This window comes from Lissotriton vulgaris, unplaced genomic scaffold (genome assembly GCF_964263255.1).
Source record: "Lissotriton vulgaris unplaced genomic scaffold, aLisVul1.2 SCAFFOLD_325, whole genome shotgun sequence".
Classification (NCBI taxonomy): Eukaryota; Metazoa; Chordata; class Amphibia; order Caudata; family Salamandridae; genus Lissotriton; species Lissotriton vulgaris.
Window position 1 is genome coordinate 1039432 of NW_028243553.1, and position 26348 is coordinate 1065779.

Here is a 26348-nt window from a genome sequence, read left to right on the forward strand (position 1 = left end):
CTTTCAAAGTGAGAGAATGCTTTCACGCGGTTAAACCCGCGGTACACTATGTGCATAAGACAGGTGGATGAGGTCTATTCTTATGGCCCTCACGGCAGAAGACACCCCTCTGGACTCTCTGTACAGCTTAGGGGTACCAGGTTTCATTCTAGGTCTATGTAGACTCCCAAGGTTCTTTTCCCATCCTGAACCAGGTTGGGATAAGTTCGAGTTCTGATGGGGTCAGTACTAAAGCATCTGAAGACCCGCTCTCTGAATGTCTGCGTTTAGCTTGAACGAGTCGCTGACATCCACTTAACAACAACCCTGGAGTTAGCAAACTTTTTATACTTCTGTCCTCATGTGTTTGATCTGTAGGAAAATCTTTTTATCTGCCATTTGGGAAGCTCATCAGCCTCATTAATGGATTGACAGGAAGTTTGGACTTAAAACCAACGATACTGCAGACTCCCTGTGGTACCCCTTGTCAGATCCCTAAAGGTGAAGCAAAAGGTACCATTGCTTCTGCTGGCATTGAGTTTGATAGGAACTTCTTAGGAGCGCGTCTCAGATTCCGAGATGATAGTTGCTCTACGGGCTGGCCATGCCAATGGTCAGAGAGCGTGTAACATTTGGCGGCAACACTATCTTTGTCCACCATATTCCTCAAGGGAGGTAATTTTGTCTTTGGCAGTGCAGTGGTCATGTGAATGGTTGGGTCACTTTAATCCTCTGGATCTTAATGGAAATGTCTTGCATTTCATAGAAGAGATCCATCATGTCCGTGCTTGGTGATTTTCTATTTTTAGACCAGCCTCTAATCTGTCTGTGACATGAAGTTGGACAATACAATGAAAGTTAGGAACGGAATGCTCTGCCTTTTCGCTTTCCTGGCGGTCTTTCATTAAAGCTCAGACCAGTTAAAATCTGCAGCACATTAAAAGTTCCTCACTTAGGTAGATTTGTCATCAAGAGACTTGTGCAAAGAATGCAGCTTTTTTCGTACAATTTTTTTAAACTATTATTAGAACAAAAAATATAATGCCTATTTCTTTTTTAAATAATCTATTGAGGCTTTAGAAAAGACCTAATCCCAGATGTTTACAGAAAAAGCCAAATGCCTATTTTTAATCTAAATCACTGGAAACACTTAAGGAAAAAATCGAGCTTAGCAGTAACCCCATCTGAAATGTTTAGTGGCGTTAAGTTTGACTTTTTGTGTGACCTCATTGGAACACTGCAGATGGTCCCTGCGTTGCCATTTTCAACGCCGTTCCTTGCTTGTCTCTTTTCTCACCGGCGCGTGGGCCGCCACTAGCTCTTCGGTTCTGTTTTATGTGCGTTTTGAAGGCACAGCTATTTTGACTCTTGAAGTCGGTACTCGTTGTGTAAATGTAAATGTACATGTATTTATATAGCGCAAATTACCCACATCGCAGGCATCTAAGCGCTTGCTTAGGGAACCCGTCCTGGTATTCCCCTGTGAGATGACCCCGGCAGGGTATCCACAAGGTGAAAGCCAGGCATCCCGCCGCGAGGGGCCGTTGTGGAGATTAAGCAAGCTATTGCCCAGAGTCGCAGAGTGTGAACCCGTGAGTCAAGTAGGCACCGGAGCGGAAAGTATCGAGTCCGTGGAATTATTGAGCCCAAGCCCCGTCGAGGCGGGGAATTGAACCCTGGTCCAGGGCCGATCTCAGTTTCCGGGTCTGCCGCCTCTAACCCCTGAGCCACACTTCTCGACCTTGGAGGTGTGCAGAGGTCGAGTGCTGCCTGGCTGGAGAATGAACCCTGCTCCAGGTGGACAGGTTTTCCTTTCTGTACCTGTTTCCAGCTGGCCTCTCCGAGGGGTCTCCGTGGTGGCCGTCATGCCAGCTTGCAGATGGCCACATCCCTGGTTTAGCTGTGGACCTGGTAATCTGCAGAAAAGATCTTGATAAGTGTTACTAAGGTTATTTAGAGAACACATTATATCAGAATAACATGGAGAGCATTGCAACGAACAATCGCGAGGTGAATCGGCTCTTTAACATTACTTGTTTTTCTATCAGGGTCATATTTTTAATATGTTTTTTATTAACCCTTCATTACAGAGATCTACAGTTCGGTCTTCACACTTTTCTTCATAGTGTAGCCGGTGGCGCACGGCCTCTGCTGGAGCGCGTCAGGAGAATGGTTTCTCGAGCTTTCTAAATCATTAGCGCCAAAGGAAGCTTTCTCTTGGCGCGAGCTGGTATCACTCAATCTATCAGTGTTTGTAAAGAGGGACTTTACACCCGTGAGGGCCTCGAGGCGCTGTTCTAGGAGCAGTACACCTGCCCTCTGGAAGGGGGCGGTCTGACTCGGGAGCTGGCGGCACTTACCGTCTGCCCCCTTGCTGACGTGAGGTACATTCTTATGTTGATGCACTTAAGACCTTTGCAAGCCCGTTCAAAACGGATTCTTTGACACACTGCCTACATGTGGCTTCTACGGCGGTATGGCCAGTGTTGGTGACTTTGGAGCTGGCGAGCCAAGTTCTATACTCAACATCCTTTGATTCCGGACAAATCACTTCATTTTCACTTTCCTACGAAAACGATCAAAATGGATGGGACTGTGTAATGTAACTGATGTGCAAAGAGGTAAAAAGAAAGCATTCGCATAAAAAAGGAAAGACAAATATGTACACTTTTAATGGCTGCTTTGTGCAAAGTGAAACCATAAAACCTGGTAAAATTGTGGTTTCCCTGCTCAATTCGTGCAATCCTAGGCAAATATTTTATTTTACCCAAACTCCTTCTTTTCATTATTACAAATGAACGTACTTCAAATATGCGAGTTCAGAATACCAGTTGTACAAAAAGCTACCGTGTTTAATTTAATAGACTTAAATGCTAACATTTTCAGGGCTTGGCTCGTGCATGGGCTTAGAGAGCCGAGCCAGACCCTAGGCTCGGCTTTGGTTTGGCACTCCGCGTTAATATGTTGGTTCGCCCACCTTTAACCTATATAGTGCGAAAGAGAGAGCGTCTATGTACTTTAGAGTCTCTGGCACTAAAGTTGACAAATATGAGTTATCTTGTTATTACTTCATCGTAACGTTAGACTAGTCCCAACTAAGAACATAAAGACACACCATGTTTGTGTTGTGAGAGGGATCTTTATTAGCGCTAGTCTGCAAATAGATCTGTGTGGATGCCTCACCATCACCAATAAGCAGACAGTTATGATTTTGGCTTAGAAAACTGAAGGGTGAAGAATTTCTTGGAAAATAAAGCTGTATTGTTTGTTATATTATTAATAATTGTAAAAGAAGATGATGCTGGTTGCATTTTTTTAAACAATTACTTGGTAATTTGTAGACATACGTACTATGTTGAAAAAATACGGCTGGCGTCATTCTTCAAATGTAGTCTGTAAAGCTGTTGATGTTTGTTTCTCCACTTGCAAGGGGTGTAGTGCAGCCCTGACAATACTCACCTCTTGCACAAGTCAAAAGAGTGTATCCCATGAAGCTCAGTTGTGTGTAACTTGCCCAGCCTTGTTTTGTAGACTGCTGATCAGGAGTAACATAAGGAAGTACTTCACGGGAGGGTTGGGCACGCAGAAAGTCTTTGCCTCTCCACTCCACTCACAGTGCTCAGGTACCACGCCTGTACAGGTGCATCTAAATGATTTCACTCCTAGGAGTTGAAATGAAATCTGCTCATCAAATCACATGCCTTGTCCTGTACATGCACTGCTTCTTTCCCTATGTGACCCCTGTGCTGGATTGGGATTTTGATATCTTACGGAGACTGAACTCGAGAAACATCCTTTGCCCAATGCAATGTTTTTCACAGCAGGAAGCATAGGGCGGTCTTTGAGCTGGAGCACCCACAGCCTGCACACCAGGAAGTATGAGAACTTAGCACCTGGCTGTCATCCTTCCTGAAGCAGCAGTCTGACACAGACGTCTGTCCTGGAAACTTTTTCACCTTGAGAAGCAAACTACAGACAAATCTCTTCTCTTTGCCATTCACCCAACGACAGTGCTGAAGTAGACTAATCTGCGTCTCGTTGTTAAATGAAAAGTGTCATTGGATTTTAAGGGTAAACATCAGAAGACATGGCTCCCACATTTGCAGATCTCCTTTCTATGTTTCAATTATATACCTTGTATATTCTCTCATGGTGCTTTGATCATGAAGCTATTGCATCATTCTAGCCTTACCTAAAGTGTTCCATAGTTCCCTGTAAATGCTAACAGCCATTACTTTACGCTTCCAACCCTTTAGCTAATCAGATGTCCCTGCCGAGGCAGTGGTCGAACAATAGCCTAGAAGTGGACTTACTGTTCACCTGATTCTAAGGCCTATCAAAGGTGTATAATATAGAACTATCTCACATGCAAATAATGATGTTTCTTTTTACAGTTTGACTTCCTCGGACTGCATGTGATGTCAAATGTCTGCTCTATGTGCATAAAACCCTCCATGAAAATTTCGACCTGAACTTAACTTTCCAATGTTATCTCATTTGTTTTCTTTAAATGGCCCCGTCCTTGCTGTCCATCCTCTGCATTCCTTTCCTCTGATTCATGTGCATGTTTGCCCTAACCTTGAAGCCTACCAATACCTATTCTGGTCTAGCACATCTGCTAATCCCACCGACCCTCTGCATGAACCTAAATCTACATACCCGCCCTAACTAATGATAATAACTAATTTATACTAATTGTCATCCACTTCAAAGATACTGAAGTGGACATGAAAACATAAAATGGTCTCCTTGAGAGAACTAAACTAAACTCTTCACAAAAATACCCACTGGATTAACCCCTTTCCTTGGTTCCCCCTTCAAAGTGCTGCTTGGCATAAAGCACTTCAATAACTTGTTAGGGCTAATAAGTGCTATATACATATAATTACAATACAGTACTTAATAAACAATCTGTTAACTTTCTGTAGTGTTCACTCCTGCTCCTTCCACCCCCTATCGACTCATCAGTAGATAGCAGCTAAAGGGTTAAGAGTCAGACAAGGGGTCAGCCTGAGGTTTCTGGTATCTCACTCGCTTGCTTAGTGAGTTGTCACATGTCTTTTGAAGCACATGGCCTTGGCTGCAGTGCATAGAGACCATTCATTGTGGCACACAGGGAAAAAGATTCGAGGGAACATTGATTGTAGCGAAGTTTGCCAACAGCTGATGAAGGTTAGGTCTGGTGGGATAGGTTATACATGCCATGACTCATATCGCCCTCACTCTATCTATCACCCTCACCCTATCGCTCTCTATCTATCACCCTCACTCTATCTATCGCCCTCACTCTATCTATCTATTGATCTATTGCCCTCACTCTATCTATCTATCTATCTATCTATCTATCTATCTATCTATCTATCTATCTATCTATCTATCTATCTATCTATCTATCTATCTATCTATCTATCTATCTATCTATCTATCGCCCTCACTCTATCTATCTATCTATCTATCTATCTATCTATCTATCTATCTATCTATCTATCTATCTATCTATCTATCTATCTATCTATCTATCTATCTATCTATCTATCTATCTCCCTCACACTATCTATCACCCTCCCACTGTCTACCTATCTATCGCCCTCACTCTATCTAACTATCGCCCTCACTCTATCTATCGCCCTCACTCTATCTATCTATCGCCCTCACTCTATCGCCCTCACTCTATCTATCTATCGCCCTCACTCTATCTATCTATCGCCCTCACTCTATCTATCTATCGCCCTCACTCTATCTATCTATCGCCCTCACTCTATCTATTGCCCTCACTCTATCTATTGCCCTCACTCTATCTATCGCCCTCACTCTATCTATCGCCCTCACTCTATCTATCGCCCTCACTCTATCTATCGCCTTCACTCTATCTATCGCCCTCACTCTATCTATCGCCTTCACTCTATCGCCCTCACTCTATCTATCTATCTATCGCCCTCACTCTATCTATCTATCTATCGCCCTCACTCTATCTATCTATTGCCCTCACTCTATCTATCTATCGCCCTCACTCTATCTATCTATCGCCCTCACTCTATCTATCGCCCTCACTCTATCTATCGCCCTCACTCTATCTATTGCCCTCACTCTATCTATCTATCGCCCTCACTCTATCTATTGCCCTCACTCTATCTATCGCCCTCACTCTATCGCCCTCACTCTATCTATCTATCGCCCTCACTCTATCTATCTATCGCCCTCACTCTATCTATCTATCGCCCTCACTCAATCTATTGCCCTCACTCTATCTATTGCCCTCACTCTATCTATCGCCCTCACTCTATCTATCGCCCTCACTCTATCTATCGCCCTCACTCTATCTATCGCCCTCACTCTATCTATCGCCTTCACTCTATCTATCGCCCTCACTCTATCTATCGCCTTCACTCTATCGCCCTCACTCTATCTATCTATCTATCGCCCTCACTCTATCTATCTATTGCCCTCACTCTATCTATCTATCGCCCTCACTCTATCTATCTATCGCCCTCACTCTATCTATCTATCGCCCTCACTCTATCTATCGCCCTCACTCTATCTATCGCCCTCACTCTATCTATCGCCCTCACTCTATCTATCTATCGCCCTCACTCAACTACTCACCTGTTTTAAGTTGGGACCCCAGTGCTGGACCCAGGAGCCCAGTACTGGATCACAAAAGTAACCAGATCAATTGTAAAGCGCTCTGATATCCTTCGGGATCAAGTTCGTGCTATATAAAACTTTATAAATGAATCTGCCTCATTTGAATATAATTACCGTTTCGAATCAAGTTGGTCCACACTGCACTTGGTCTGATCTACGGCAGCTCTAGCACTGAAAACTCACACGACTACAGGGCCGCCATTTTAAGACTGCTGACATAAGTTTGACATTCACACAAGAGTGTAGTGTCAGCCTCTTCATAACAACTAAATTGCCACTTCTGAAGCTGCCACCTTTACTCTCCTCAGGTACATGAAGCAGGGAAATTAAACCTTTGCCTTCCTCTTGTAGGAGAAAATGAAGAGCAAAAACAAGCTGGTCCCCCGGTTGCTGGGAATTACCAAAGAGTCGGTGATGCGTGTGGATGAGAAGACCAAGGAGGTGGTGCAGGAGTGGCCCCTGACCACTGTGAAACGCTGGGCCGCCTCCCCGAAAAGCTTCACTCTGGTAACTGTCCCTGTGGACTCATTCGATCAGGTCTTTTTTTTTTTTTTCAAGCTTGTGTAGACTTTTAAAAGGTTTTCTGACTTCCTTAAGGAAAGCGGTTAATGTAGTGGGGTTGGAAAGACTGACTGACTTTCTTCTTCGTGTTCTCGGATTAAATATAATGTTGGCTATAATTTCATTATTGAACTATAATCCCCAGATAAAATAACATGTACATTTTGAAAATAAAATACTTTATCCAAAAGAAGGAACCTAAAAAGTAATGTAAATGTGAAGAACTAAAATTATACAAGATTTTGCAAAGAATATCGTTTAACAAATGCATTTCATTCATCTTTTGTTTAAAAGCTAGTAAACCCCTCTATTGTTTTTAATTTTGTTTCAGTTGTTCTCCTGAGGCAATCGCTCATGCCTTATAGCTCAATATCTTGTCGTATCACTACCTGAGAACGTCTCTCCCCACGCTCAAGCTTGTGCACCTACCAGATGCAGGCATACAACTGGAATAGGCTGCACTTTGTCCAATGACCGCCTTTGTATTTAGTCTGACTGGTGTTGGACTCTAATGTGCCTTTTGCACGTCCTGTTTAACCCCTTCCATGCTCATGACAAGATCAGCTCGTCATGCAGTACACTGGTTGTGTGCTTATGACGATCTGACCTTGTCATGAAGAAGGGGGATCTGAATATTTCAGCACCCAGCGGGAATTCCCTTAGCACCCAAGGCGTTAAATATGTCTTCGGAGAGATTCTTCCTGGACCACCCTAAAACATGGTCTTGTAAGGTGGTTCTTACTTACTTGCATCTGTATCCGGAGGCCGACACCTGTTTGTTTTCAGGATTTCCAAAGGGATTTAATGGTCTACGTTCTTTTTTATCATTCTTTCAGTGGTGATGGGTGATTTGCATTTTGTTGAACCTCCACTGGAAGTAGGCCCACAAAAAAAATATGTATTTGTCTTTTGGTTGTTGGGAGATTCCTTAGTAAATGTTACACATGTTACAAAGGTGATAGTCATGGAGTCCCCTTGCAAATGTGTAGGCAAATAAACCCTACTATTTTCCTCAATCGAGTATGTTCCACAATAATCCTTGATTGTGTATAATATTCAATAGGACAGATGAAGAATAATGGATATATAAATTATTCATGAGAAACGAATAGCTACACTTATTCAGACCAGTTTATTCGCTTCAGGAGGTCACTTTCTCCCAACACTTCCTGCTAATAAAAGCTTGAGTGGTCTTCCAGTGTCCAGAAGGGACTCGTGGGCTTGCCCCCCAGAACTTGGCGAGTTTGATTTACGAGAAACAGCCAGGAAACCCTCATTCCTCTTGGAGGACCCACACTGAGTCCAGAAGCAGGCTTCTCATAGAAGTTATGTACAAGAACTGATATCCAGAGGGTATTTTGGAGCGCTGGCAGCAGGATCAGTGGATAGATGCATTTTGTGTGTAGGGCTCACCTGGTTGGCAGGTGGAAAACTGCAGCTTCATTTGGCAAGTGCTGTAATTTGTCCTGGGTGTGCTTGTCTGATCTGAATAGGTTAGTAAAGCAGCACTTAGTTTCAGTGTTCAGTCCAAAACACGCTAGTTGTGGGTCATCTGAAGTGTTCAATACTCTGTAGGTTTCACTCCCTTTAAATGGAGCCTGGCTTGCAGAGACTAGTTCTGGCTGTGTAACTAGTTCAGTCATTTTAGAACGCAGGGACCACATAGCTGGACAAATCAAAGGCATTCACCTCGACTGCTTGAGAATGAGATGATGGGGGCTGGAACCAAAGTGAAGTAATGCATCTTTATTAGTAGCACAGATCACAAGAGACGAACAACTGTATCCCAGCCAGCCCCCAGTCCCACTGACTTGCAGAGTCTCCTAATGGCAGCCATTAGAATGAAGGGACAACAAAAATTGTCCCTGAAGGAATTACTTCACGTTTTTTTAATTTTTCAAATTCGTCACAGTGGTGAACGAAATTCCAAAATACTCGAGAGACTATTATCACAAAACTCATATATTTTTATAGTTTTTCATAAGATTCATAAAAAACATATCCTATTCAAAATGCATAGGTATAAATCCATATGTCCATTCATGTACGGCAACTCAAATATATACTGCTACCCAATTTTTTTTTATCATGTGCAGTAGTTTCTGACACTTTTTCGTAAAGTATATGGAAAATATTTACAAATTAGCCATATATACATGATTCACCATTTATATACATAATTACAATCCACTGATTGATGATATTATTCATAAGAAAGTGGCATATCGTCGACGTTTCGGTCTCACAACCTGTAATTCTTCGAGACCATCATCAGGACATGTGTTGCACCATGAATGTAACATAAAACAACATATATCTAGTCAGAAATATTTACAAACATTCTCTTGAGTACATAATATGTATCGTCTGCCCACACCAACCTCGGTGATCTAACGTGTGTATTTACAGTTCATATTTACACACATGCCATATAACATACACTCCCCACAAGTGCCCAACGTGTAGGAACACCTCTACATCTTATATCAAAAATCCATAGGTCATGCCACCTATTCCATCTTTATGACATTCATGCGCCGCTAGACTAAGAGAATTCAACAAGGTACTCCCAATCACTACTGGTAACTAAGACTTTAAGCCGTTCAATCTTACAAAGAAAACGAAAAGCCACAACCATTTCTAAACACCTAAATAAATTCAGCACAGGACCTTTATATTGTGTGCCAAACTTGTAAATCTATCCATCTCACCTTCTGCCTCTTTGTGTTAAGAGTCTGCCAGTAAATAAAGGCACATCAGTGCTTTCGTGTGATCAGACTATTTACTCTATACAACCCAGTTTCCATAGACAAAGCTGTACTTACATATAGCGATTGCACCTTAATCTGCCCGCGTAGAATCTAAAGAGGAAAAACAGGACAAAGTTGATTATGATCAAGAAGTGTTGAGACAATTGCAGAACAGATTACACTATAAAAAACTAACTAGAGATCCAACTGACAAGATTAGGGCATGCATTTTGTGTCTCACCAGGCAAAGATTGGACGGTTTATGGCTAAGCCAAAAAGAATTTGATTATTTAAATAAAAAGACTTCTCAATCCCAGCGTTTTGTACGCTGCCGAAAGTCCATAAAGACAATTAAAAAAAACCCGTAGACCGATTGTTGCTGGTTGCCAATCAATCCTATAACCACTGGCTGAATACGTGGATTTCTTTATTAAACCTGATGTGGCACTTACAAAATCTTATATCAGAGATAGTACAAGTGTGATTAACCGTTTGGAAGGCAAAATATATGACCATCAAATAAATGTCCTTGTCCCCACTGTATCCCAGCCAGCCACCAGTCCCACTGACTTGTAGAGTCTCCTAATGGCAGCCATTAGAATCAATGGGTCATCGCATTGCAACCCAAGCCTCCATGCCCAGATTGTACTTACAACAGAACATATGGGATTTCTCTCAGTGACTTCGCTCCTGGCCCCTAACGTGTTAAACCTTTCCAGAAGTCACAGTGCCAGTATAGTATGGAGCGCAATTCTTGCTCCTGTCTTGCCAGAGACATCTGATTACTTAGCATCAGTTGCAGTGTGCCTAAATCTCTGAACTTGCACTATGCTTCTTTGCACTCACTGTTGTCTTCTGCCTAGTGAAGTGATTCTGAAGAATGACGTGGGTGAGAGGGAAGGTCTAGTCTGATGCATGCCTTGAGAGTGGAGATTTTGTGGTCCGAACAGGCGAGGGTGCAAATAAGTGAGCCGGAAAGATTTGTGCAAACTGCAGTTATATAGGATGGCCTAAGCAAAAGTGAGGTACAGAGACACAGCTGTGATAATCCATCGTTCAGAAGGTCTTATACTCTCAAAGTAACAGAGGAGGAATATTATAATGTTTATGAATTTGATTTTATTAAGATCTTTAGTGCTCTTTAGTGCCTGCTTAATTCCTACAGGAAAACCCTTAGTCCGTAGATGTATATATATATATGGTATTTCCGTAGTGTGAACCTAGCCTAAAGGCAGCAGAGCGCTGTACATGGTCAAGAACACGCATAAAGTCAACGAGCAGCTGGAGATGAATTGAGCTGCGGATGGTTATTGTATGTAATGTAGTGTTCTTTAAAGAGGTGAGTCTTGAACTCTTTCCTAATGTGGAGCCGCAGCGTTGAGGAGGGAATGGTGAGTGCAAGGATGTTGTTCCAGATCCTGGGGGCATAGATGATGCTTTAGTTGTGGACTTGAGTGTCCAGAAGCTAAAATATCCCAAGTCATGGTCCAGATGGTGAATAGAGGATCATGGGAAAGCATTACAATCACCATGCTTGTGCTGCAGCATCAGCAACATTAAATATTTTTAAGACGCATCGGTCACAGGTGATGGTAGCGCTAACCCCTGTTTAGCGTGAGGTGTATAAACGTCCACGCTATTCCCGGTCAGTCCCAAAAATGTATCACAGCAATGAAAAAAAATGCTTAGGAGTCTACAAAGTAAAGTGAGCAGGAGTGATGTTAATGCAAACAATAATATTAGGCAAGGGTTTGGAAGTTCAGTGTTATTAACACTGTCAAACAGGTAAAAATATAGCAGCAACTAATATTTTTCTTGCAGCATTTCACCTTCTATTTGAAAAGGTTGCGTCTCTCTTGTAGGACTTCGGCGAATATCAAGAAAGCTACTACTCAGTGCAGACCACGGAAGGTGAACAAATCTCGCAGCTCATTGCAGGCTACATCGATATCATCCTGAAGAAGGTAAAGCGCTGCGCTGTAACCACCATTGACTCTTGGGTCTATCCACTCTTGTCCAAAGAGGAGACTGGGAAGCGAGGGACGGCCCTCTGCGTACCGCGGATTTCCAACTGCAAAGCATGTACATACTGGTAGTTAATTGTTGACGTTGTCCTTCTTCTGAAATTTACCAAAACTGATGGGAGAGTAACCAGGTCAAAGGATTAACACAAGTGAAGCTTATGTTTTTATGATTGCTACTATTACAGATGCCAGTAAATGTTTTGCACCGAAAACAATTATAAACCAAGTTCACTGTCTACACAGTGCATACATTAAATTAATTAAAGACAGTGCCTGTAAAAGCCGTCTAGTCACTGCCCATTGTAACACCATCGTGTGAAATGACCGCTTGTTGTAGGTCCTCTGGGAGTGAGTTTCATTTAACCACTAGATACCTGGGATCTCAGCATCAAGCTACTGGCAGAGACCGAAAGAGTATCTGTACAAAGAGTGAAAATCAACCTCCAACTATTTGGTGCTAGACCAGCACTTGTAACTCATTTCACATATGCCAGCTGACAACCACCTTAGTGGCAACCAACCACCTGGAACACATTGGTGGCCTCCATTTGCTCAAACTCTCCAGCCCCTTTTCAGTGTCTGAACTAGGTCATACAAACCAGTCAACTGTCTCCAAGTACGTTTCGTCTGGTCTTGTTTTTTCAGCCAATAGCCCTGTGCATGCTGGGACATAAATACCCATATTTACAATGATAAATGTAAAACTCCACGCATGAGCATGCTTCGTATCCACAACTTAAAAAACAAGACTGGCTGAGAGACAGTTATACAGGTCTGTTGGCAGCTACAATTATGTGGTAAGCAGGACCATCAGGTTTGTTACAGACCAGCTAATTTCTGTGTTTTAGGGATATTTGTTTAGCTAGCAAATTCATGTGGGCTAAACTGTGCTGAAACTTAAAAAGGGAAGGTCTTTAACTTGAAAGAGTAGATGAATTTTGCAGCCCATAATCTGATTAAAATTCAGGTCTCTGCTCCTGATTATGTCTCAAGTAAAGCTCTGCGAAAGAAATTCCTATTATATTCCCATCACTGTTGAATACAAGAGTTCATACCATGGCATATAAACATCATTGCTGTTCACTTTTGAGCTTAGGAAAATATGTATTTTTGATGCAACCCTGCATTTCTTACTAATACAGCGTTTTTCTGATGAAATAACTTTCTGGCGCATTTTTCTGTCCATCACATTTCCACCATCGTCAGTGTATGCTGAATAATTCGTATGTATTAAAGCAAATAGAAGTGGTAGACATGTACTTCATGGTGGCCGAGATACCAATGGCATTTTCATTCTTCTCTCGAAGGTTGGAAACAACCAGACTGCCCATGTCTAAGAAACCAGGTAGGAATTGAAGCTTGAGGGGATACACCATGCAAAAGGAAAACCCAAATATATCCTCATTTACTTATTTATATGGCACATGCCACAAATCTACTTAACTCAAGGCTCCTCATTAAAGGAGATTGATTTCAGCTGAGAGTGGAAGAAGAAAAATACTGAGGCAGGACCCATTTATTTTAAGAGAAGGGAATGATTGTTCGATCACAGCAGCCAAGTAGAAGTCTAGCGGATATTTTTTTCCAAAGTCAAACTAAAGCCATTTTTAAGACATTTATAGACGAGGCATAGTATTTAGAGAACACTCAGTCTACTGGCTGCTAGTTCAGTGTTTTTTAGGTGAGGGAGATACTGTAAGAGTTCAGAGGATTCATGTGAATGACAACGTTTCGCACCCCTTGCAGCTGGTCAGTGGGAGACCTGTGTCCCGCTCATCCCCACCACCCAGCAAAGAGTTTCTGTAATGAAGACGAGCATTGATCAGTGCTCTTAAAAATCTCTTTGTAAAGTGTTTGGACAATAAAGTGAACTAATTGTTTAATCTATCCCAAGTTGAGGAATGCCAACTTCACCACAGTCCCCCATATGTGACCCAATACTGAGCTCGTTATCCTTGATCGCTGCATTGTTTTTACTTTGTTTTAAAGAATCAAATGTACGACCAAACAGGTTGGTAGGTTGCAAGAAGCTATTGATAGATTGAACTTTTTAACTGGGATCCATCAACAGAACATCGGCCCTGCCAATGAAATTCAAGGTGGTAACTTCAGCCTGTCCCACTCTGAGTGTGGAGGAGGCATCCTGTGTACTGTTGACATACAGGTAGATATGAGTGTAATATGTGTAGTAGTGAAATGGGAAACATTGATCACTTAGGGCGTGAATGAAGGGATTCGGATGGTGACCCATTTTCTGGGCATCACATTTGACAGCTGTTTCAGAAGATAGACGTGGTCCAAGCTTGACGTATTGTATCCTCTCAAAGAGAAATGATTCGAACCATTGAACTGCCGGGTCCCAGACATGAGCCACTGCTTGCAATCGACTAAAGAATGTGCCAAAGTCGACCAAGTCAAACACGACTGCCAGCACTGTTTCAGTGTCGTGTCTGGTCTGATACCCTGCATGGTCATTACCCATAAACTCATGATGTTTTAGGAACCTCTAGACCTAGGAGAAAACCGTTTTTCCACGATCTTGAAAATAAATGGAAGACTTGCAGTGGACTAAAAGCTGTGCAAGTGGTCAAGAAAGACTGGGTATAAGTGGCTAAGAACATAGTAACTCAGGCTTATGCTAGAACTGTTAATTCAGTTACACAAGGAGCAATAGTAGCTGCTGCAAATTTAGCAGCTACTGCAGAAATTATAGCCAAGTCCTAACATACTGGAGTATGTTTTTTATCATAGCTTCGATATCTGTGAATGCAAGTAGAATGACCTATAAGGTATCAATTGGCATTTTAAATTCTGTTCCTTCTACTGGAGAGCACAGTTGACCCCTATTAAAATCAGTTGAGAAATGGAAATTTGAATGTGTTGGCAAGTAGGATCACAAATGCCTGCACAATTTGGGAGCATTCTTTCGACTGATATTAGCTTGTTTTCTTTTTCTCTGGAAAATATTGCTCATATTGTTCTGGAGCACTGCTTAAAGAGGTCTGTAACGCTGTTCGGTCCTGCATTTTCTCTATTTATTTTCAAGTCCATGACAACAGCATTAACGTTTCCTCAAGGACCGACTAAACCAAAGAGCATAGAAAATTCTGGCTTTTTTAGATTTAAGTGGGGCGCCACGATTTATTATGTCCAAGTATGTGTCATGGAAGAGACCAAAATTGTCCATTGATTGACCCTTACTGAGCGTTTCATTTCCATGTTCAAGCGCGTGATTCGTATTTTTAGGGCACACTTTTTTGGTGGATTATTATGTCGAAGATCATCTTTGTTGCTCTTTTGACTAGTCTCCCTAGAAAGGTTGACAGTGAAATGTCTAGTAAAATAATCAGACCAGCCAGTTGGATATGTATCACAATTAATAACTTCAAAATCTCGAATGATAATTAAGTCCGAGCATTGTCCTTCCCGCCCCCCTGAGATGTGTGCCCATGAGTAGTTTGTTTGAGTAACCTAGTGGTCAGGCGCCTTGGGCAGTCCATCTAGGCTGTGAAGTCCCCGACTAGTAAAATATGATGCACATCAAGAAGTTGCAATGCAAGTCTGTACTGAATAGGTCCAGTGACCACTTTTAGTACTGTACTGTCACGGATCACGTTTACCTAAATAAAATCTGTTTTTTTTACTCCGCAGTTGTGGCATTCTCAGAAAACCTCATCATACCACAATAAATGTTAGAGAGCCAGAAATTGATGATGTATGTGGAGTTGGTCAACAGTTGAATACTAAGCAGAGGAAAATGTTAATCCGAGAAATCCGTCTGTACGGCACAGTATACAGCGTTGATCAACCCTTGTCATGTGGTTGAAGAGATGCAGTTGTAAGAGAATCAAGCATACATAAATTACTTCCATTCCTTCGGGGTTGTGTTCCGCAACCACAGTTTGGCCTCCCACTACCAAAGCCCTAAGACAGTCCTGTGTTCATGTTCAGCTGCATCACAACAGAGGTGTGCTTCATCGTACCAAACCTACCTGCCCACGACAACTCTCACAAGAGAACTTCACTGAACCATTCCACTATGTCAGATTGTTGCAGAATTAAACAATATTTCACAGATCTTATAGCACCAGATGTTTGTGAAGAATACTCAAAACATTTGTAACCCATCAGCAGTGTTGTGATTGTTGTACTGTGATGCCTTACTATGAGCACACATTCATAATCTGTTTGCTTCTTGCCTTTCAGAAACAGAGCAAAGACCGATTTGGCCTTGACGGCGAAGAAGAGTCCACTATGTTAGAAGAATCCGTTTCTCCCAAAAAGTACGTTGTGTGAGCGAAGAAACAGGCCCGTTGCCTCTTGGTCCTTGTGTGTACCGATAGATTAAGCCCACCTGCTACTGTCCATGCTTTATGGAAATGTATGCACTTTTCTATATGGGATAGAATACACCATAAATTACATTTAGAGGATATTACTTGTCTCTAAAACTTTGTTATAGTCCAGGGAAAGTGTTTAGAGTTTGGGAGGTCAGAGAACCTGAGGGTCACTTCTAGAGGTACTTTGTGTATTATCATGCATGGTGAGCCTAGCCATGCTCCATCAACACTTTTTGACATACTGTAGAAAAACAAACCAATGTCCAGCTCGTAAATTAAGGAATGCAAATATAATAAGACTTTACAAACAAATCTTTCAAAAAGTTTTACTTACATGCAGACACATTTCTGGTCTTGCAAAGCGATTTTCAGAAGTATGCCATATAAACAGATCCAGCTAAATGTTTGCTTTTCAACTAATGCCTTCGAACTGTTAAATTATAACCCGACTGGATAGGTTTCTGGACCGCAATAGCAATGGCTAGTATACTTTTATGAATCCACATGAAATTTAGCAGTGAGTGTTGGCATGTCAAGATTCGCGTTGATGCATGAAGGGGGCCGGCTGTGTTTGTGCCTTAATCTCCGGTTCCATGCAGGTCCGAAGGCAGTAGGTCAAAAAAACCTTTGATGTACTAAAATATTTGGCATAATTTTATACAAATCCATCAAAGAGAAAAAGTGTGAGAGGGTAGGGGGACCACCAGATGTGTTCATTTGCTGTTCCACTATTTCGTGGATCGTCTTAAAGTTGTCCAGGCTGTTAGCTGGTTGAGCCCAGTGCAAGGTGTTAACAAGCTCTGACAATTATAAAAGGGGATATTAAAAACTATCTTTTATAATCTAATAACGTTGGCGCCGTTTAACATATCTCCACCAAATTTGACTGACACTTGCCATGTTTAGCGTGCTATTGCTATGTTGAGTTTCATGCAGATTTTTTAAGTAGGGCTTTTTGAAAAGAGGTGGCAAAAAAGTGTTAATTTGAAATAACTTTGACTTCCTTTGACAAATCTGCACAACATTAATGAGGGATTTTCAGTGATAGTATATTTGGTATGACAAGTTGAGCTCAGTTTAGGGATAAAATTATAGGGTGAGAGTTAAACACCTTTGATTGGCTAATAATACATTTGAACCTATTTGATGGATATGAAGGAAGGTTGCAATAGCACAATTGGGGTTCAGACGCAAGTGCCATACGCAAGTGCTGTTGGGCCCAGGCCCTCGCCACAGGCCCAGTGCTAGACCTCTGCCATGCATAGCGGATAATGGTGCACATGGGTGCTGGATGCCGGGCATAGACGCAGGTCAAGCAGTCCATCCAAAGGAAATACAAGGCAGGGGTTTAGCTGGAGGGTGGTCGCACCGTTTATCCCTGTGTTCAATTAGGGCTGGACTTATACTCTGTCTCTCTGTCTTAAACTGCTGATGTGCCTTTAAATAAGTAGCAAATCAACTGGAAGAATTTTTTTTTCAAAAAGTGTTATGGTTCTTATAATGCAAACATTGCAACATCACGCATGAAAAAAGTAAAGATGGGAACTGAAAATATTAAAGTGGCTATATGGTACTATAATGAAAAATAAAACCCTCAAATGGTCAATCAAGACCTGCTACTGAAACCATAAGTCACACCCCCACCATAAAAACCCGTAACACGCTCTCAAATGGCCTGTTTGTGAATTCACTATATTCATACCAATAAAGAAATCAACTTAAAAAAGTAAACTTTATTAAATAACACATATACACAAACACAGGCGCACTATACTGTATACAGGGATGGTATTACCAGTAGGGGTCCTTTTTTGTAGGATGTGGTGGGCAGGTTTTTGCTATGAGATGGGCCAGTTATGTGAACTTCTTCATATAATGATGAAGGCGCTCCAGCACTGTGACTGTAGATGAAGGGCGGCCTTTCAGTAGATGCCAGTACAGATCAGCACAGGCCAGGAGGGAGACTCATTGCAGCTGCATCATAATGGGGGCATGAGTATAAGTAAACTGGACATAAATCAATGTAGGTGCTGTCACCCATGTTGCAATGCCCTCCATCCCCCACTCTCCAGCTCCATGTCAAGCGCCAAGGATCCGGTCAGCAATCATTGCCCCATCTTGCAAGCAGCTTCGCCCCTAGCGGCTCACGAGTTGGGAAATGGGCTCCTTGTCCTTTGCCGATGGGGCGCTGAGATGCACATCGAGAGACCATGTGAGTGCTGGACAAGAACCGCTCCCTAGAATGCGAGCAATCAGACGAATTACAAGTTTCACAGGCAGACTAAGTGGAGCAAAGGGGCCTGACTGATGCTGTTGAGGGACTTGTTAGACTCGGACTAGTGGGTCTGTCCTGAGCCTAGTACAAGTGAAACAGTTCATAGATTTACCAAAAACACTGCAGGTATGAATGCTGCTTTCTACCCAACTGTACCCTCCTCCCTGCAGTTGTGTTTCTTTGTAATTAGCTTACATTATGGGTCTGAGGGGGAGTTTGTGGAATAAGACACTGGGACCAAACTGCCGGCCACTTAAAAAAAAATTTTTTTTTATAAAGTTTTATATAGCGCGAACCAGATCCCAAGGGATATCAGAGCGCTTTACAAAAGGATGAAAGGGGCTCTGCCTTTAGTTTAAAATGGTGGCTGGGACCCACACCTTAATTTTAGGTGTACTGGACACGTGAGGAATGGGGATCCATCGATTGGGGTGTGATCTGCGAAGTGGACCAGTCTTTGTTTTTGTGTCCCTGACGGTCTGCCTGCTGTATGTCTTCTGCAATAATTCCGTCCATAGATTAGTGCATGTCCTCAAACCTTTCAACAAAGATGTGGGTATAGAAGATCCAAGTGGGACCGCAATCTCTCCACAAATGTGGATAGTACAATAGCTCTTTTGCAGCTTTACTACACCCACTTTCACTCTATTGGTGCACCTTCAAGTGCTTCCCACCTTGACAATGTACAGTCTCTTGATCAGAAGCTTGGAGCTGAAGCGCTATTTAACGGCAATAGGCTGTAACATATCATTGAGTGCATCACAAGTCGCGTGAGCCTCAAAAGCCAAAATATTTCACAATGCTCCAGGTATGATTATATTAGGGAGTACTGTTTTCACTTATTTTTACTGGCACGCTAATGATTGTAGTTGTATTTGAATAATGCCAAAACACAAATATTTCGAGAACCGGAATGCAAGGGGAGAACCAGGACAAGATGAGATGCACCTAAGTGAGATCCTCCAGATATCTGAAAACTTGTTTTTTTAATGGCGTTGACATATCGACGACTGCCAGTGGTGTGCAATGTAGACCGACATCTGCATAGAACATGCAATGCTTCAAAATGTAGCATATGCAAAGTGTGTAAAATACGACAAGGGTAGCAATATTTATATTTTTTTTCTTTCACCTTTGGCTCATTCTATATTTTAAATATATGTTTAGAAACATGACTTGAAATATTGTATACAATGCTAACAATTCTTACAAACGAGGGAAGGTATGAGATGTCTTGTTTTTTTATGTGAGTGTGCAAATTTCCCTTAAGCCATTTGTCTCCTACAAGCTGCAGTACCTCGCCTAACCTTGATTTGGTTTTAGCAATCACATTTGACCTGCAGAAGCTTGTAAGTTCACTTCCAAGGGCCCACATTTGAATGATGTACTTGGGTACCCAGAAGGTGATGACATGCGATCACTCAATTCCGTGACTATCCATGGCACTCAATAGTTTATTTCCATTTCACTCTGGTGTATGTATGAGCCCCTTTAGGACGGCCAGTATTACACTGCACATCAATGGAGGCGGTGGGGAATGAGGAAGGTGACTTTGTAAGTCATCGAAGGCAGTGTCAACGGAGCTATTACCGGTTATGGATAGGTGAGCAGGAATGTTTATATTTGTATTTTTTTATATAAAGAGCACATAATGAATTTTACTGCTTCATTTTCAATGAGTTAGCCACAGACAATACCAAGCAGATATGCTTGCAGCTCCTTTCTTCAGCCAGACTGCATATCACAAATGTCCACGCTGCTGCAGTTGTTGCAATCTGCAAATTAGATTGTTTTTTTTTTAGTACCCAATTCATGAGTGGGGCCTCTTTTAATTTGGTCCAGGCCTATTTTCCTTACCAGGCGACTCTGACCATATCTATGTCAAAGATAAGGTGACCTCTATTGTCATTTTTTTTGTCCTCATTTGCCTGTCACTCCATTTCGCTTTTCTTACAAGCCGAAATGTCCAAAACCTCATATGCTGAAAAGAGTTACTAGAGGTGGATTCACTTGGAGACGCCCTGAAGTAGTGATTTGCACCATCCGACACCCAATACACACCATCACCAGGTGGAGGAGACCTACCACCCTGAAAAGGTGCTATCAGCCGAGGCAGAGAAGGGCTTAGTCATAGGATCCCCGATCTAATAGATTAAGTGGCTGCTCCCACCAGCTCAAACGGGGTGCCCCAAATTCATGCATTCGTTATCCCTTGACTGACATATCTAAATTAGCCACACTCCTCGCAGATAATATCCAGTCCTCATACCTTGGTGGAATCTGAGACACCCACAGCTTACAAATCTCTCAATGGGCCAACAGAATCGCATAAAATACAAGTTTGCATTGTTCTTATTGCTTACAGTTTGGGAGTCCAACAGCCCCAAAATAACTAGTAAAGCCCTTACCTTAATTTGAATCTTCAAAGAATCAGATAGCGCTCTACTCACGGCCTCCCAAAAGGGCTGGAACTTTCGACAGAGTAGGAACATGTGAAGATCTTCCGCCTTCATACTGTCACACTTTGGACACGCAACATCTCCTCCTTTCCTAAACTTGGATATCCTTTGGGGAGACCAATAGGCCCTGTAGATGGTGAAAAGATGGTTCCTTCCCAGGTATGCAGGTTTTACTATTTTGTACAAAGTAAGCATAGATACCTGCCATTGATCTTCCAGCGTAGCCGTCGACAAGCATCTTCTCCAGAGATCGACTGGGAGAACGAAATTCTCGTCTTCCATTTCCACCGTCCACCAATACCATAGTGCGATCTCCTTATTTAGGGCCCGTCCAGAAATCAATTTCTCCTCAAATTCGTTATACTCCCCAATTTTTGTATTTGTAGCTTGAAACCAACTCTGAATCTGAAGATTTTTAAATCTTGATATTCTTTGATCAGATTTCTGTTTGCAATAATCCCAGGAGATCCACTGATCTTCATATAAGAGATGTTTCCATCTTACTATGCCCGCTTCCCTCAAAGGTGCATCCAGCGCGTCCTTGGTCCATTCGGGGGAGTCCGGAGAATCCCAGATGGGAGCAAAATGACTAAAATATGGCAGTTTAACGGCTTTCCTCACTCTATACCATGTCTCAGCCATGCCGCTTAAGATTTTCAATCTAACTTTTTAAAAGTATTTTGGGTCTGCGTACTTAAACATAAAACCTCTTTCCGCCAGATTCTGTCTCCTCAACTGAACCTCAAAAAGTCTGCCCATCTCTGATTTAGAGGGTGTAGCCAAAAGCATTCTTCCATTTGTTAACAAAAAAGACCAGGAGTAAACGAGCAAATCAGGTAGCGCTAAGCCTCCTTTTTCCATTCTCCTCCTCAACTTCTTCCAGGAGATTTGTGGCTCCTTAGAGGACCAGATAAAAGAGCTAACCTGACTCTGAAGTTTTAAAAACCAAAATTTACAAAAGGGGAGAGGAATAGTCTCAAAAAGAAAAGTAAACTTCGGAAGGATTACCATCTTCATAAGATTGACCTGACCAAACAAAGTCAAGGGGAGATGCACCCAGTTCTTCAACCGGGTAACCACTTTCTTCTTAACTACCTCAAAATTTTTGTTCGTGAGGCTGGCAATATCCTGTGTGATCTTCACCCCTAAATATCTCATATCCTTAGTGGATCTTATTCCATCCGCTTCTAAGTTCCAGGCCATAAGCTCAGTTTTTTTGTTTATTAATCTTATACCCTGAGGTATTTTTTTTTGTTTTGATTATCCTCTGAGGTGGAAGCCGGAGGACTGCACTTTGCAAATTGATTTTAAAATTTGTCATTTTCTCTGTCTTTGATTTTAAAAAAGCACTGAGCATACCTGCACTGAAGCGCCGGCTCACACGCGCTAAAGCAGCCCTCCCAGACCCCCCCTGACACAGCGACTTCCAGCGCTGACACAGGGGAAAACGCCCACACCGCCAGCGCGGTCCCAAGGCGGAGCCACGCCCACTGCGAGGCCACGCCCACCAAGACTACTACAAAACGCTGACAGAAAGCGCGTCGCATTATTGTTTTGATAATCCTCTGAGGCGGAAGCCGGAGGACTGCACTTTGCAAATTGATTTTAAAATTTGTCATTTTCTCTGTCTTTGATTTTAAAAAAGCACTGAGCATACCTGCACTGAAGCGCCGGCTCACACGCGCTAAAGCAGCCCTCCCAGACCCCCCCTGACACAGCGACTTCCAGCGCTGACACAGGGGAAAACGCCCACACCGCCAGCGCGGTCCCAAGGCGGAGCCACGCCCACTGCGTAGCCACGCCCATAACACTCACTACAAAGGTGCCGGCCATACCAGCGCAGCGGACGAGCGCAGCGGGAGCGCCGTTTGCGCGCCGAAGGCGCGCCTAAGGCAAGCCCATCTGCGCCCGTCCGCGCACGGCTGGGCCTAGGGCCAGAACCCCTGTCGGACAAAGCTGCCCCTAAGGTAAGCTACTCACGTCGGGACCTCCTAAGTCTCAGACCCACCATCGCCTCTTCCTGTGAGTATGTTCACGATCTGGAGGGACCATTCATCAGCTGCACTTACTGCCACCCAGTCCAGCTCAAACTCCCTACTCGACCCTACAAGCCCTCAGCCCTCAAACTCGCTTCTCTGAACTGTCGCTCTCTCCCTAAACACGCGATGCTTATTAACCATCTCATAGAAGACCATGAGATAGACGTTCTATTTCTGACGGAAACGTGGCTCTCCCCACACTCGGAGTCAGATATGGTTCTAGCCACCCCACCGGGCTTTCTCATTCAGTCCCTACCTCGTCCCTCAGGTAGGGGTGGTGGTGTCGCCATTATTCACCAGGATTATCTCCCCTGCAAATCCAACGATGCGCAGGTTCCTGACTCTGAAAGCCTACAGTTCACAATTAAGTTAGACCTGACTAACTCACTCACAGGCATCCTAGTGTACCGCCCCCCCGGTCATCCAGGTCCTTTTTCTAGTGCTCTCCTGGACACGGTAGCAACACAGGCCCACTCCATCACCAACTTCATGATACTAGGAGACCTGAATATTCATTTCGATGACCCTTTAGACACTGGGGCAGCCGACCTGATCACCGATTTGGCGGCTCTCGACCTCCGCCTCTTAAACTCCGGAGCTACACACAACAAAGGTCACTTACTGGACCCGGTGTTCACGAGCACCCCCACCATGCAAGCTAGTGAGTCCCTCCCCCTCCCCTGGACGGACCACTTTTTAGTCTCCTTCCAACTACCAGGACCTTTTAGGAAACCTCAAAAACCTCCCACTTACACCAGGGACAGGGCCTGGTCCAAGCTCCCCACCGAAGACTGGGCCAGGACCCTAAAGTCAACTACCCCTGCCTACGCAGAAGATCCGGCTATCGCCGATAGTAAATTCAGAGAGTGGATTACTACCTCCCTGGACTCCGTACTCCCATTTAGAACCCAGGAGGACAAAAATGGGAAACCAGGTTCCGCCCCATGGTACACCCCGGAACTTCGATTACTACGCAAAAATTGCAAGAGAGCCGAACGGCTATGGAGGAAAGACTGGCAGCACGCCAGCAAGGAAGCTTACCAGAACTCAGTTAGACTATACAAAGCTGCCATTAAGCGCTCTAAAGCTTCCCATTACGACACTCGGATAAAAGAATCCACCAACTCAGCTAGGGAATCTTTCCTAATCGTAAAAGAGCTACTGAAAGTACCAACCACTCCTTCCTCCAACACCCCCCCTGTGGACCGAAGCAACGAATTAGCCACCTATTTCAATGACAAAATTGCCCGTATCTTAGCATCCCTTCCCCCTCCCTGTCCCTCTAGCCACATGGACAATGAATCACCCCCAGCCAGACAGGAAGCAGCATGCGCCCCCAACTAGCGACATTTAGGGCAGTAACCTGCAACGAGGTAGATGTAACCATGGCCAAAATGAAAAGCGGATCACCTCTGGACCCCGCACCTATTAGATTCCTCAAAACCGTAGCCCCCGTCATCGTTCCCACGATCACAGAGCTTATTAACAGCTCGCTTGCCCAAGGATCTGTTCCCGCTAGCTGGAAGAGCGCAGTGGTGAAAGCACTCCTTAAAAAACCCCAGCTGGACCCAGCAGATATGGCAAACTACTGGCCAATCTCACTCCTCCCTGGCATTAGCAAGGTAGCCGAGAAATTGGTCAACGGACAATTGTCTCAGTTTCTCGAGGTAAATAACATCTTACGGCAATCCCAAACTGGGTTTCGCCCGGGCCATGGCACAGATACCGCCCTTCTTGCCGTCATCGAGGAGGCAAGGCGCATTTTGGATTCAGGAGGGTCAGTGGCAGTGATCATCCTGGATCTTAGTGCAGCCTTCGACACAGTTAACCATCGTGTCCTTCTCCATCGGCTGGCGGCAGCAGGGCTCACTGGGACGGCGCTCAGGTGGATAGAGTCCTTCCTTGCCGGGCGCACGTTCCAGGTATGGGACGGCAATCACCACTCGTCCACCCTCCCCCTCACGAGCGGGGTTCCCCAGGGATCATCTCTAAGCCCTACGCTTTTTAATGCTTATATGGCCCCCCTTGAAGACGTGATGACACCCTTCGGTATCAAAATAGTGAGTTACGCGGATGACACACAGCTGGTCGTCTCCCTATCCCAACTAGACGACCACCCAGACAATCTGGCAAACTGCCTTACGGAAATCTACGGCTGGATGTGTGAATCATCACTCAAATTAAACGGGTCGAAGACCGAAGTTATGCTCATGGGAAAGCAATGGGTGACCATCCCCCCATCGGTCTGGCCAGACGTGTTCGGGGAAATTCCCACCCCGAAACAAGAAATTAAGACCCTAGGAGTCTGGCTAGAACCCGAGCTTTCAATGAAAACGCAAGCGGCCAAAACTGCAGGAACCTGTTTTGGGCTTATGCGCACCACCTGCAGGATTCTTCCCTTACTCCCGCCCGCATCCAGAAAACTCCTAGTCCAAGGGCTTGTGGAAAGCGCCGGGACACTCTTTTAGAGTAGCCGTGCGCTATATAAGTTTATTTTAACATAACAGGGCTAATACTGTCACGGTTGGACTACAGTAACATGGTCTACCTGGGAGCCCCAGAGGCCACCTTGGCTAAACTGCAACGAACACAGAATACAGCAGCCCGACTACTTATGAACCTTCCCTCCAGAGTGTCAGCTAAACCTGCCATCAAGGCCCTGCACTGGCTCCCTGTGCGCCAAAGGGTGGAATTCAAAGCCATGTGCACGGCAAACAAACTGATCAATGGAGCTGGCCCTTATTCCCTAAATAACGTCCCCCCCCCTCTTTCCTCCCTCTCATCTGGATAACAAAATCATTATAGCGCGGGGATGCCTTCGGGTCACCAGGCGCTCTACAAGTCGTTAAATAAATAAATAAATACCCTGAAATTTTACCAAAGTCGGTGGTGATTGTTAAAACCGACTCGAATGCACTCTGTATATCACTGGTAAAAACCAAAATATCATCTTCATACAGTCTAATCTTTTTACTCCAGCCATTATATTGAAATGGTAGAATCTCTGCAGAGCTTCTAAGTCTTCTAGCCAATGGCTCAATGTATAGATCGAACAAGAGAGGGTGACAGTGGACAGCCCTGTCTCGTCCCCCTTGTGATCTGAACCGGTTCTGTCAGGGCTCCATTAACTAGAACTCTAGCTGTCGGGGCAGCAGGGATACCCTCCAAAATTCTACACACATAAGGGACAAGATTGAGAGATTTAACTACTGCTTTTAAAAAGACCCAGTTGACACGATCAAACGCTTTAGCGGCGTCAAGTGCCATAACTGCTAA

At 43.7% G+C, this 26348-nt stretch overlaps 1 protein-coding gene across 1 annotated transcript in view; it reads left to right on the top strand.

Annotated features, from left to right (window-relative positions):
• LOC147668304 (talin-2-like) overlaps window positions 1–26348 on the top strand; it is a 1432932-nt gene that overhangs the window by 947867 nt on the left and 458717 nt on the right. The window contains exons 14-16 of the mRNA XM_086948621.1: window positions 6976–7131; window positions 11798–11899; window positions 16166–16242. Coding sequence (XP_086804747.1) covers window positions 6976–7131; window positions 11798–11899; window positions 16166–16242 — 335 coding nt within the window. The remainder of the gene's footprint in view (window positions 1–6975; window positions 7132–11797; window positions 11900–16165; window positions 16243–26348) is intronic.